Raw genomic sequence first — 14,845 nt, forward strand, 5'->3', positions numbered from 1 at the left:
ATGAGAAAGAATGAAATATGGCCATTTGTAGCAAAGTGGATGGACCTCGAGGGTGTCATGCTAAGCGAAACAAGTCAGGTAAAGAAGGGCAGATACCATATGTTTGCACTCATAGGTCTAACAGGAGAACAGGAGAAACCTAATGGAGGACCAGAGGGAGGGGAAGAGGGAAAGAGAGTTGGGGAGAGAGGGAGACACAAATCATGAGACATTACTGAATACTGAAAACGAATCGAGAGCTGAAGGGGGAGGGGGAAAGGGGGTGATGGTCATGGAGGGGGGCACTTGTGGGGAGAAGCACTGGGTGTTATATGGAAACCAATTTGACAATAAACTATTATTTTAAAAATGTGGCATCAGAATTTCATGGCTTAGTTTTTATATTAAAAAATGGTTTAAACACGGCAGTGAAAGCTATCAACAGTTCTAAGACAATGCCATCTCCTAACTAAAACAAATTCTGTCTCTGCCTTGTAAGCAATGGGGATTTACTTGCATATCCAATATATTATATAGTTTTAATGTTCAATATTTTCTTAAAAACCTGTATTGCTTTGCAAATTAGGAATTTAAATATAAAAATCAAAAGCTAACTGAGAGTAGGCAGAAAGCCTTACATATATAAACTGAACTCAAAAACATATGCCTTAAAGATTAAAAAAAAAAAAGATAGTTGACTCTTCTGGACTTAATTTCAAACTCTTATATAAACATATATATGACAAATATTAAACTGAAAAGGGGAGCTCAACAAAGCAGTAAGTTGGCAAACTATAAAATAATCTACTACAGTATTAACTCAAAATTTTCTTTTCTAAAATAACTACTTTTAATCTCAAAATGAAGTAGTAGACTATTCTTCTAATTATTTATCATAGGTTAGAGGGGGAAATGTTGGTTACCATTAAAAACAGCAATAAACAAAGTAAAATGCTCTTTTTGTTACGGACATTCAAATGTCATCATTCTAGGAGATAAAAATAAGAATTTTACTTGGAATGAAGGACTGTTAAACACTAAAGAAAGTGAACATGTAGAACTACTTATGACCAACAGAAAAGACAGAAAGCTAATTCTGACTGAGCCTCTAATAAAACCAAACTTCTATAAAAATCACTTTTTGTACTTTTTCCCCGATATACCCATATACCACTATATACCACTAATGGCAAGGTTTGAAAAAGATGATACTGCACAGCATGCCTCCTTAAAAATAGGAAAAAGCCTGTAAGAGAAAATATAAAAGGTACAAATTCCACTTATTGGAACCCCAGTGCGTGTGCCTCGATAAGTCCCCAACATCTGTGCAAATGTTAGTCATGCAGCTTTCTAGTCAGTTTAGATCAACTAAGGGGTGACCCACCTAGAGGAAATCAATTATGCAAAGAGAACATCTGCTGATAATTTCTAAAGTTAATGTTTTCCAATAGTCATATAGATCTCTTATCACAATGCTTTCCATGGAAAATATTCAAGTATTCATTGGAGAAAGATCAGCTGAAGTAGAATTATTATCAAAAAAGACTTCTATCAGGCCCCCTAAGTGGCTCAGTCAGTTAAGCACCTGACTCTTGATTTCAGCTCAAGGTCATGATCTCACAGTTCTTGAGTTCCAGCCCTGATCGGAATCCAGGAAGGTGTGCAGAGCCTACTTTAGATTTTGTCTTCCACTGCATCCCCACCTCTCCCTCTCTCCTTCCCTCCCTCTCAAAATATAAATAAATGAATGAATAAATAAAAATACTTCTACCACATAGTAGTCTGTTAGTTTGGATAATTTAGTCAGGTTCTAAAAAAAACTTTCTGCTTAAATGAGAGTTGTTGCTTTTTAAAAATTTGACACATACACACCATTACTATAAAAGATCTGAAAATTTATGTCTGCAAACAGAATCGCAGGTTGCTAAAATTTAATTTACCACACATTTAGAAAAATGAAATAGTATTTGATAAATAGTTCAATTTAATTATTTAAACATGGAATCACTTTTTTTAAATGCCTGGCAGGGGCACCTGGGTGGCTCAGTGGTTTGAGCTCCTGACTCTTGATTGTGGCTCAGGTCATGATCTCATAGTTTGTGGGATCAAGCCACACGTTGGGCTGTGAGCTAGAAGCATGGAGCCTGCTTGGAATTCTATCTCTCTCTCTCTCTCTCTGTCTGCCTCTCTCTGCCTCTCCCCTGCTTGAGCTTGCTTGCTCTCTCAAAATAAATAAACATTTTTTTTAACGTCTGACAAATATGTTACTAAATCATACACATTTAGACATTCACATACTTGAACATGCTGATCATATCAGTTTTAGTCATATTAAAATTTGATGACTAAGATTAGTAGAAGTATGAATAAGCTTTAGCTTTCCCCTAAGCTCCTGGACAAAGAAACAGAAACTAAATCTGCATTAGGGATTTTATATTGCACAACACAGCTCTTGCCCATAATACTCTTCTAGGGCCATTATCTTAACATTACAATTTTAAAAATATTGGTTAATAGTAAAGCTAAGAGGAGCACCTAGGTGGCTCAGTCGGTTAAGAGTCTGATTTTGGCTCAGATCCTGAGTTTGAGCCCTGAATCAGGCTCTGTGCTGACAGCTCAGAGCCTGGAGCCTCCTCTGGATTCTGTTTCTCCCTCTCTCTCTGCCCTCCCCCAACCATCTCAAAAAATAAATAAGCATCAAAAAATGTTTTTAAAAAACAGTAAAGCTAAGAGTTTATGAGATACTGAGGAAACACTAAAAATTTAAACTAGGGAGTCTCAAATCTAGGGTCACAGAGCACAACGACTATAAAGTAAATCAACAGAGTACAATGAAAGTCTATAAAGTAAATCAACTTAAAAAGAAATATGAGAAGTCATCATTTCCAAATGAGACCTGTATAATTCAAAAAGAGAGACTTGAGGGTCCCTGGATGGCTCAGTCAGTTAAGTATCCAACTTTGGCTCAGGTCATGATCTCATGGCTTGTGAGCTCCGTGTTGGGCTCTGTGCTGCTAGCTTGGAGTCTGGAGCCTGCTTCAGATTCTGTCTCATCTCTCTGCACCTCGCCGCTCGTGCTCTCTCTCTCTCTCTCTCTAATGTAACATATTTTTTTTAAGTTACAAAAAGACAGACTTGGGAGGCTATAAAACTTACTCCAAGGCTATGCTTAAAATATTTTTGAGCTCCTTTTTGAGAATATCCTACAGAATCTTTAGCACATTCTAGGGATCATCCTCAATGAATAGCAACAAATCTTCACACTCGGAACGCCGTCTTGAGGTTCTGAAGCAATTCAGTTGTCACATTAGGCCTGCTATAGAAAATATGATGAATCATCAAGAAAAATAATACACAGTTGATCGAAAATGAGATGTAAACATAAGGCAATGACGATTTTCTGTGAGACAACCTGGAAGGGAAAATCCTCCCAAAATGTTGAGTACATTTCTCACCTAGATGCCAGTGGAAGTCAATTTCGCAACTAAACATCATTTAGTCCAACCAACTCTCTCACTTTACCAATGAGAAAACAAAGTGTCTACAGGTGAAAGAAACTGCCCCAAACCTCACTATTTAGAGCCAAAATAGGGACTTAAAACGAGGTCTAATTCCTAGTTCACTATTCTTTCTCACACACTACACTGCCTATTGTCGTCAAGGTTTGAGAAAAGGAAAGCAGAATTGCCTTTAAAATTCATTAAGGGTTTAACCAAGGAGTGCCTGGTGGCTCGGTTGGTGAAGCCTCTAACTCTGTTTGGGCTCAGGTCATGATCTCAGTTTGTGGGTTCAAGCCCCATGTCAGACTCTGTTGTTAGTGCGGAGCCGGCTTGGGATTCTTTCTACCATTCCCCCGAGTGAACATGTGCACACTGTCTCTCACTTTCAAAAATAAACACTAAATTTCTTTTTAAAATAAAAATAAGGAAACTAAGATCCACAGAGGTAAATAACCAGAGTCTTAAGAGTATGCACTGTATTTTCCAACAATGTCTATAAAAATATTTCCTCTCCCACAGTTCCTTTTTTAATCAATTTTTTTTGTGTGAGAAGAGTTTTAAACTTATACAATTGTATTGATAGTATAGAATTCCCATATACCCAATATCTAGTTTCCCCCATTATTTATACCTTACGTTGGTATGGTACATTTACCACAGTCAGTGAACAGATACACTTTTATTAACTAAAATCTATACTTTATTTAGGTTTCCTTAGTATTTATCTAATGTCCTTCTGTTCCAGGATCCCATCAGGACACCACGTTATATTTAGTCAGCATGTCTCCCCCTAGGTTCCTCCTGGCACTAACAGTTTTTCCAAGTTTCCTTATTTTTGATTACCTAGAAAGTAAAAAACTAAGATCCCAGATGGGTCTTACTCCAGAGAAGATGCTTCTGAACAATCTCCTATAATCCAAACTGCCCATCTTGAGAATTTAAGAAAGTCTATGTGTTGGTCAGTGCCGTAGGCCTGAACTGGCAGACCAGTCACATTTGGAAAGTAGATCCTACAATAATAATTTTTTCTAGATGACTGAATTAAATGCATGGTATAATCAAGAGAATTTACAAAGGAGCTGTCATGGTACAGAAGACCATGGGACTGCAAAATATAAGTAATATCATTCCCAGTGACAGGACTACAGAGGCAACGTTATAGCTTCGTTTTAAGTGGCCATACTAGCTTTCCACACTGTTATGGGAAAACAGAGGATTTTTAAGATATTCAAATAATTTCTACTTGCTTTCATTTCATGGAAGGAGTGCTTATAAAATATTATTAAATTTCTTATATACATTTTAGGATTAAGTTGTAGCCAATGCTAATTATAACATGTCTGGAAAAAAATTTAACCTACATGGGTTAAAATTCTATTTATAAAGGACAAGTCCAAACCACAGAAACAGTGCTTAGTTTAGAACAAGAACATGTACATAACTGCCAAATGCAATCCCTGTTTAGATGTCTCTTATTGAAACACTGTAATTACAAAAAACCAAAATGAATTTCTAAGTGTTTCAAGATGAAATAGTCCTTGCAATCTCCAACGCTTATAATTACTTTCCTGAAAAGGTAAATAAATACTCCAAGTTTTAATCAAATAAAATACTAACTCTAGAAGTTAACACAGATTGAACATTTGACTTTACTCTAAAATGGAAGCCACCTATGAAATTTAGAAGCTCTTAAAATTATTTTATTTCATCTCATTTTTTGAAAGAGAACACAAGTGGGGGAAACAGATAGAGGAGTAGAGAGAATCTCAAGCAAACTCCACACTGAGCATAGAACCAACACAGAGCTCCATCCCACAACCCTAGGATCGTGCCCTGAGCCAAAATCAAGAGTCAGAGGCTCAACTGACTGAGCCACCCAGGTGTCCCTGAAATTCAGAAGTTTTTAAATGAACAATCAAATGGTAACAAAGGAAAATTACTGGGAGGCTATCGGCCAATGCTAACCTCCCATAGCCACTTACGGGGTAGGGGGAAAGCAACCCCCGCCCCCAAGTTTGCTGAACAGATTTTTAAGATTCCTCAAACATGTTAAGGAAAATGCATCACAACAGTCTCTCACTTCCCATTTCCTTTTCAATCAGCTACAGTCCAGCTTTCAGCCTCTACCATTCCACTGAAACTACTTCAGGAACAAAGTCCACTTTCTTTGTTCCATTTTTTTTTTAACATTTATTTATCTTTGAGAGAGAGAAAGAGTGCAAACAGGGGAGAGGCTGAGAGAAGGGGAGACACAGAATCTGAAGCAGGCTCCAGGCGTCAGCACGGAGCCGGATGCAGGGCTTGAACTCAGACTGTGAGATCATGACCTGAGCTGAAGTCATACGCCCAACTGACTAAGCCACCCAGGCGCCCCAAAAAAGCCCGCTTTTACACTGCCAAATCCAATGGCCACTTCTCTGTCCTTGCTCCACTCCACCTCTTGGCACCATTCCACATGAATGGCCACCTCCTCCTTGAAATGCTAGCCTCTCCTAGCTTTTGTGCCACCACTCTCCTGATTTGCCTCTGTGACCTCACTGGCCCTCTCTCTCCTGGTCTCTTCGGTTGGCTCCTCCTCTCCTCTCTGGGACCTCCAAATGCTGGGGCTTCCTTACCACTCTGACACAGGTCAGCTTCTCTCCACCCTCTTCCTTCTCCCTCCTCCCTGTGCTGACCTTTCCAAAACATATTCCCAACCCAGTCCTCTCTCTCCTCTGAGCTCCAGACGCTCCGATTCAGCTGATTACCTGACACTTGGGTGTTTAAAGTTCTGCCAAACTGAACACATTCAGAATAAATATTATTCCTGCCCCTACCTCTTTGTCCCCTCAGCAATCATTTTTCTCCATCTCTCTAAATGGCATCAGCCTCTACCCGATTCTCTACCAAGAAACCCAGGACTCACCTTTCATTCTTTCCTTTTCCTCACACACCCCAAATCCAATAAAATCAGTAAGTGTTCTGTCAACTTTATCTCCAAATACACATCCTAACTCTAACATTTTGCATCAATTACCAAGGCCACCACCTTGATCCAAGCCATCATCATCTTTTGCTTGAACTATGACTGACTTCCTCTCTTTCAGTCTTGGCCAAACCACACCCCCACCTACAGCCAGTCGTTTCTCTATATTGTGGCAAAACAAAAAAACAAACCATAAGATGGGAATCTGATTATCACTTCCCTGTTTAAGCCACATTCCAAGGGCTCTCTCCCAGCTGGTTCTCTTACAGGCTACTTCCTGCCTTGGGGCTTTGTACAAACGGACCATAATGCCTAAAATGGTCTTTTCGGACTTTTGGCTTAACTACCTTCCTTTCTTCTGTGTAGGTGTCAACTCAGCATTGTCCCCTTAAAGAAGCTTTCACCAAGGCTGACCACCACTAACACACTGCTTAGTTATTCTCCTGCCTCACTCCTGATTGCATCTTCTATGGCTCTCGTTACAATTTGTGGTTATTATGTTCATTTGTTTTCCTGTTTTCAGCCTGAAAATCCCTTCAGAACTTTAGCTTTACAGTTTTATGGTTGTGAGAACCATCTTGATATTGCTCACGATTATAGCCTCAGCATAAAACCCAGCACACCTGGAAAGAGCTCAATAAACTACTTGCTGAATGGCTTAGTATTAAAAAATGAGGAAAATCAGATAAATTGCTACTACCATTTTATGTTTTTTTCAGGAATCCAAGAGCAGGTATGAATAAATATGGTTGAGTTGATCACAATGTCTTTTCAATTCTTGGTTCTTTTACTGTTTTTGAATTTATATGGAGTATAAGAGTAACAATATAAGAAATACAAAAGAATAATAAAAAATGTCATCTTACATTCAGAGAGTATTTCCTAGTCTCCAACATGTTTTCCAATGTTTACCTTAACTGAAATACAGAAAGCAGGTATTATTTCCACTTCTACAGAATCCTTAAGACTCAGGGAGGTCAATGAATTGCCGAAAAATAATTTTTTAGTGACAAAGCTGAGGTTCTGAACCTTGTTCAAACCTTGTTTCTTTTACTTTTTCTTTTTCATATTCTGTTTTCATGCACAGTTTCAGCCTTTTTTTAAACTGAGGCACACAGTAAAGCACAAGGAAGTGCACAAATCCTATGTGCATACATGTTGATGAATTTTTACAAAGCATACCCAGATCGAGGTACCAATTACCTGCAACCCAGCAGCCTCCTTCACGTATGCTCCCTGCCCACTCATTAACTACCCCCAATCTGACCATAACCACTATTTGACTCCTAGGACTATAGTTAGTGCTAGCTGTTTTTTAACTTTACTGACATGAAATCAACAAGTATATACTCTTCTGTATCTGGTTACCTAAAAGTTGTATGTGCAAGATTCATCCATATTACTGTGGGAATGGTCCATTCTTTTCCACTTCTGTATAGTATTTAACAGTAACTATGTACCAAAATTTATCTACTCTACTGTTAGACTTTAGAGAATCTTCCAGGTTTTAGCTCTTATGAATTATGCTGTTAATGAATGCTCTTATTCCGTAGATGAAGAAGCTAAGGCTCAGAAGGGGAAATGACTTAGTCAGAGAAACACAGCAATTGGGCAATTGAACTGGTTCCCAGAAGGCCTGATTTCCTCTTTACTATGTGACATGAACAGCACTCAGAAGTCCATTTAAATCATAAAAGATATTTTTTAATGCTTACATAATACAAAACCGAGTCTTAAGTTACAAATACTATGCCAAATATTATTGTAGTATCTGGTTACCAAAACTACTTTAATAAAAACTTTTTAAATAAATGTAATCTTCTCTAACTTGTGGCATTCAATGAGATGGGAGACTTGGGGTAGAAGTCATTTATACATATCACTAGTCCACAGAGGTTTATCTAATTTACAGTCTAATAAAATTTTGGTTCCCAGATTAGAAATGTCTCAAATTGGAAATTCTATCAAAATATGGACAGAGACAACAGTCCCAAATTATGAGCAGGTAGCATTCCAAAACTTTGCTTTTTAAGTCAGTAGTCTGGAATTCAGAACGTACTTTCTCATAGAAATTATGTAATACACAGTGATCACGTTTTCAGATCAGCCTGCAAAAGCCAATTTTACTTAAACATACCTAAAGATAGCACTAATAATAACAGTCTTGGACTACTAGGAGCAAACACATAACTTCAAATAATTTATAAAACTATATCTTAATCCCCCCAATCTCTTGTGTTAACTCCTATTTTCCTGTCTTTTCTTCCAAATGCCTCTGTGACCAGCTTATGCCTATTTTTTAATCCCTCACCAATACTCTTCATTTTATGTTCCCAGATCCTGGGCCACAGAATTCAGACCACAACTTATCCCATAATTTCTATCCCTTAAATAACCCCTTGAGATTTTCAGTGCTACAAAAACCTTTGGGAAGAAAGACAAAGAGAACTGGGGCGGGAGGAAGGGGGGCGCATTGGCAGGGGATCAAAAAAATCTCAAGAAGTCCTAAAAAGTAGTTCTTCTATTTTCACCAGAAGGCACATGGAGTCACATGGAATTTTTCTAAGTTCCTACACTCACTAAAATATTCTTCACTGGAGCCCCATTCAGTCCTTCCGGACTTTTTAAAATCCTGGGATGGGCACTTCTGAGCATCTACCCTTCCACTAAGAAGGCTATTTCATTCCTTCTCACATTCTCTCTCATTTCTCACTCTAAATGGAAAGATAAAGGGGCATGTTGATAACATCAAGTCTTTAGCTTACACAGAACTAAAAGGAGATGGTGCTTCAGGAGTATTCAGGCCATTAAGGTCACACTAATCTAAAGTATATTATATACAAGTTAGGAACTACATACAAAAGTGTTGGAGCAAAGAAATAGTTTCAGAATGGACAACAATGTTTCCAAAAATGAGAAAAAAAATCTAACTTCTACATCACAATATAACATTCCTTTTCTTGTGGCTTATCTTCTCTTTCCAATAATTATAGTTAAGACGTAGCCTACATTGTCTTGGTACAACTAACACTGATCCGAGTACACCACACATAGGTAGGATCCAGGGTAACCAAAAAAACCAGTTCCCAACTTGACACAATTAATTTACCAACAAAAGGAGAAGTCAATTTCTACTAAGCCTGAGTGAGAGAAAAACTGAAGGACAAGAGCGATATTAGCCTTGAAATCCAATGAAGAAGATGGTTAAGTGACTCTGAAGGCCAAAAGAAACCTTAAAACCTAACAAAGTTAGGCACAAACTATAAAACTAGCATTTCTGTTTTTCTTGTTCAAATGAAGGGAACAGGAAACTACAAATTAAAGTGTAGCGGTGTAAAGATAATGTATCCAAAAGCAATCTGAGCTAACTTGTTACAGACAACTAAATATACCATCAGAGAGCTGCCTACAAACAATAACAATGTACCTTTACCTACTCACTATTATTTTATATAAGCTGGGCCTGTTTCCACCACTTACTGTAAGACTTTGGGCAAATTATTTAACCTCTCTGGCTCTCAACTTCTGCACTAGTAAAATAAAAGCTTAAATGACATTAGGGTAGGCCGTTCTGAGTAGCTTCAGGGACAGAGGAAATATTCAGTAAAACTTAGCAACTACTGTTTTCTCTAAACTGGTATATTAAAAAGTTACATTTTAAAATGTTACATTTTAAAAGCCACATCCATGACTTAACAGTACCTTTAAAAACTTCAAAACCCTCAGGACAGTGCTAACATTATGTGGATGTTCCACATTTATTGACTGAAGACTAATAACTCATATGGAATCTAGAACCTTGAAGCTGAAGTAGATTTTAGAAGTCATCGGGAACAACTTCAACAATAAGTCAAGGGAAATTATCAAATATTTGCTTAAATATTTCCAGAGACACAAACTTACTATACCAACGAGGCATATAGAACAAGTCTAATTACTAGAATGTTCCCTTTGAAGATGTCCTAATTAGTCTCATAAACTTCCTATCTGAAAGGCTGAATTCACCAGAGGGCATCACACTATTAGGAGAAATCATCTATCAGAAAAAAAAAAATCATTCAACATTTATTCTGGCTGAGAGAAATACTGCACCCAGCTGTATAATTACAGCCATGTTAATGCTTATATTATTCATTTAAATATACATTAACATACATGGTCAGAAAGATTAAAAGAAAAGTTATAAAATCATTAATATTTAAATGTCGCTGGGAACAAGGTAAGTAATTCAGATTATCATAAAGCCTGGGCCCTTTCCAATCCCACAACAAGGCCTCCCAACAACTTTAAGCTATTTTAATAATTATATGTTTATAAAAGAAAAGCATACAAAACCAGATTACATTTATTATTGCTCCTTGCAGCCATACTCCAAGTAACCACCAGCTTTCCACGAAAGGACCCAGGGCCCAAGAGAAAATTATCAGTTTCTTTAAGAAAACCCAAATGTGGACCTGTGTATAACCAATTCTTTAAATGATCCAAAACCAAATTATTTTTAAATGTCCACATTCATTAACAAAGTAATTGTACAATTCTAAAGATTCCATTAGCTCCAAGATGGTCCAAGAGGAAGAACTGCCCTCAAATACTCTAGGACTCCGCCATCTAATTAACGACCTATGTTCACAGTGATACTGTGGAAAGAAAAAACAAGGAGAAAGAGGAATGTTTAATAGCACACCCTCCCACCTCCTGGCATTCCAACTAGATGTGAGATTTCACAGCTCACATGCACATTCACCCCATCAGGCAGAGGGCTCAGCGGAATTCACTCACCCACAAGCCCCTTGTGTCTCCACTTGCAATCTATTTCAACATTCTTTTGTCTGAGATCAATTTGTGGGGGTTTTTAATTTTTTTCCTCTGAATCAATTATACCATTTGCCTGATTCTCTAATTTATGATGAGTTAAATAAAATCCTTAACATAGGTTTATTTTTCTAACTGTGTAAATCACTGTATCATCATTCAATGCGCTAGTCAACTTTTTTACTATTGGAAAGACTTTGTTCAATACTTAGATGTTGTTCAGTACTTAGATTATCAACACAAAAAATACTCCAAACAGTGAGTATAATCAGACTTTCTGGAAAGGCCCATCTCCCATGTAAATAAATAAACAGTCTTTTGAAAAATCAATACCTTATGAATTTCATTGGCATGAACGAGGTCATGAGCTCTGGATGAAGCAAGGAAATCAGGTTTCAGAACGTGCAAAGCCCATGTTCAGAGAGGAGATGATGGTAAAGCCACCACAGTGAGGTGCTGTCCACTCACCTCCACTGGCCATTTAATGGTTCCCTTTAAAAAGTTAAAACAACCAAGAATTCACATCAGAAGACAAATAAGTTTGATAGTCTCTGCTCTTTAAAAGGTTCTCAAAATTTTCCATCCCTTTGAATGTGTCCACATTCATCTACCCATCCATAAATTTAGGTAAATGTTTGTATCACTTTAGCAAAAATATCAACACAAGAGTCTTTGTTTGATTTTATAAGCTATCAAAAATATAATGATGGGGTGCCTGGGTGGCTCAGTCGGTTTAGCGTCCGACTTTGTTTGGCTCAGGTCATGATCTTGTGATCCAGGTTCATGGGTTTGAGGCCTGCGTCGGGCTCTGTGCTGACAGCTCAGAGCCTGGAGCCTGCTTCATGGATTCTGAGTCTCCTTCTCTCTCTGTCCCTCCCCAACTCCTACTCTGTTTCTCTCTCTCTCTCTCAAAAATAAATAAAATATTTTTTTAAAAAAATATAATGATGGAGGGGTGCCTGGGTGGCTCAGTCAGTTGAGGGTCTGACTTCAACTCAGGTCATGAACTCACTGTTCATGAACTCACAGTTCATGAGCTGGAGCTCCACATCAGGATTTGGGCTGATAGAGCGGAGCCCGGATTCTCGGTCTCCCTCTCTCTGTACCCCTCCCGCACACTTTCATACTCTCTCTGTGTCAAAAAACAGAAGCATTAAAAAAAAGAATGTAATTATAAAAAATTATAAAGGGAAGTAAAGGAATAACATACTAATAATAGAGTCAAAGCAGATGTTCCAAATTCAAGTGGTCAAAGTCAGGAGAATGGGTGGTTTCTAAACCCACCAGATTCTTCTCTATCTACATGCTCTCTTTACCCCCAAAGACATTAAAATTAAAAAAACAAAAAGGATCATAATAGATATCAATCCCTTCTACTAATCACAATGTGACAGCTCATTTTATGGATCAGTTTGGCCAGGAACTACACTGTTTAGGGATGTATCTGGGAGGGTGTTTCTAGATAAAATTAGAATGTGAACTGGTGGACTCAGTAAGATAGATTACCCTCTCCAATGTGGGTGGGCATCACCCAATATGCTGAGGGCCTCAATGAAACAAAAAGCAGAGAAGAGGAAGTCACCCCTTTACTGCCTACCTCACTGAGCTAGGTAAGACATTTCATCTTCTCTGGCCCTAGGACTGCGATTTGCACCATCAGCCCCCCTGGGCTCTCAGGCCTTCAGACTAAGACTGAATTACACCCCTGGCTTTCCTGAGTCTCAGTCTTGCAGAGAGCAGATCATGGGATTTCTCAAACTCCATAACCAGGTGAGCTAATTTTTCATAAACTTTTCTTCTACTTCCTCTCCTACACACACATACACACACACACACACACATACATGCAATAATTAATATTACATTGTATAATAAAACAGCATATAATAAAAATAAATATACATAAATACAGTTTTGAAATAGATATATGTATATCTCTATCTCCTACTGGTTCTGCTTCTCTAGAGAACCCTGACTAAAGCACACACACAAACATCCTGCCCTTGTTCAGAACAGTTTCATTTATTTTATTTATATATATTTATAATTTTATTAATATATATTTATATCATATGTTTATAAATGTATAGGCAAACTATCTTCGAAGAGGAAACACCTGCTCTCCATTCACTGGTGAAGCTATGGATATACTACTGTACATCAAAAATCAACTATATTCAGAGACAACAAATCATTACACTACTTTTTATACTCCAGAGAGGTTGGACAGAAGGATATAATTTGTTTAACACAAATATAGTTTTAGGCAACACACTGATTCACAGATAATCTTTCCTCTTCTTCATGTCTGATTTAAAAGTCTCACTTAATGCATTAAGCTAAACATGGCACAAAAGACTTGGGGGAGGGGTAGAAGGGAGCTGCTGGCAAGACATAAAAAAGCAAAATTATTCTAATGAGGCTCTTTGGTTTTTTCCAAAAACTAATATTTAAGAAAACTAAAAATATGTGCAATGAGTAAAGGTTAATATCTCCTGCCTCTCTACAAAACAATATATCCAAGACCTGGTCTATTAAAAATATTTTGCACAGGGGTGCCTAGTTGACTCAGTGGGTTAATCATCTGACTCTTGATCTGGGTGGGCTCAGATCATGACCTCACAAGCTGGTTTGTGCGATGGAGCCCCCACCCCCCATATGGGGAAGTACCCTCACAGGGCAGAGCCTGCTTAGGGTTCCTTCTCTCTCTCCCCCTCCCTAGTTCTCTCTCTCAAAATAAATAAATATTTTTTTTAATTTGAACAAAACCTATCTGAATGCCATTAACATATCTATAGAAAATTCATGTGATATGGCAGTTTACCAAATGCAAGAACAATGTGTATTCTAACTCTAAGGGCACTTGCATTTTGATAAAAAGAAAAAAGTTTCCATTTTTCTGAGCAATTTCTGGTGCAGCCATTGGTCCATGGTCCTTTCCTCTTGTGTTAGCCTCAAGGAAAACAAAACAAAACAAAACTAATATTTAGGAACATTTACAAGAAAGAAATTAACACATGAAAAGCTTTTAATTTTATAAGTCTCAGTGTGTACTTTTTCACAAGCCAATAATAAAAGTGAAGCCTTAGAAGTAGATGTGATTATCAGCTGCAACAGTTCAGGGTGTAAAGCCCTATATTTAGTCAATGAGGTCTGAAGGCCCTGTCTCCTTTTTTTTCCTTTACCATAAGTGTTTTCTGTATATTCCGGACCATGTAACCACTAAATACAAAAATTACTAACATGTAAAAACTTCTTCTGTTCTCAATTTTGAGACTTCCCATAAATTGCAAAATTTTTAAATTAGCTTCAAGTTTTGCAATTAATTCCACTTAGAAAAACTTGTTTAACTTAAAAGAAAAACAAGGGCATTTATGAAAAGCCTACAGCTAACATCATACTTAAGAGTGAAAGACTGAAAGCTTTCCCCCTAAAATAAATCTACAGATGTTATGCAATCTCTTTCTAAATTCCAAAGGCCTTTTATGCAGAAATAAAAAAGCTGATCCTCAGATTCACACAGAATTACAAAGCACTCCAAGTTAGCTAAACAGTATTGAAAAAGGGAGAACAAAGCTGAAGGATCACA

General features: G+C 37.5%; 1 protein-coding gene across 5 annotated transcripts in view; it reads right to left on the reverse strand.

Annotated features, from left to right (window-relative positions):
• The window catches only part of LCLAT1 (lysocardiolipin acyltransferase 1), a 177,894-nt gene that overhangs the window by 141,368 nt on the left and 21,681 nt on the right, over positions 1-14,845 (reverse strand). For 2 of the 5 annotated variants that reach the window (XM_029938011.1, XM_029938006.1), the window contains exon 2: positions 11,590-11,748. The exons of 2 other annotated variants lie outside the window; for them this stretch is intronic. In XM_029938011.1, the coding sequence (XP_029793871.1) occupies positions 11,590-11,621 (32 nt within the window). In that variant the 5' untranslated portion in view covers positions 11,622-11,748. Of the gene's footprint in view, positions 1-1,160; positions 1,226-11,589; positions 11,749-14,845 lie in introns of those variants that run through there. One more of the 5 variants, XM_029938008.1, reaches the window with a different exon arrangement.

This window comes from Suricata suricatta, chromosome 4 (genome assembly GCF_006229205.1).
Source record: "Suricata suricatta isolate VVHF042 chromosome 4, meerkat_22Aug2017_6uvM2_HiC, whole genome shotgun sequence".
Classification (NCBI taxonomy): domain Eukaryota; kingdom Metazoa; phylum Chordata; class Mammalia; order Carnivora; family Herpestidae; genus Suricata; species Suricata suricatta.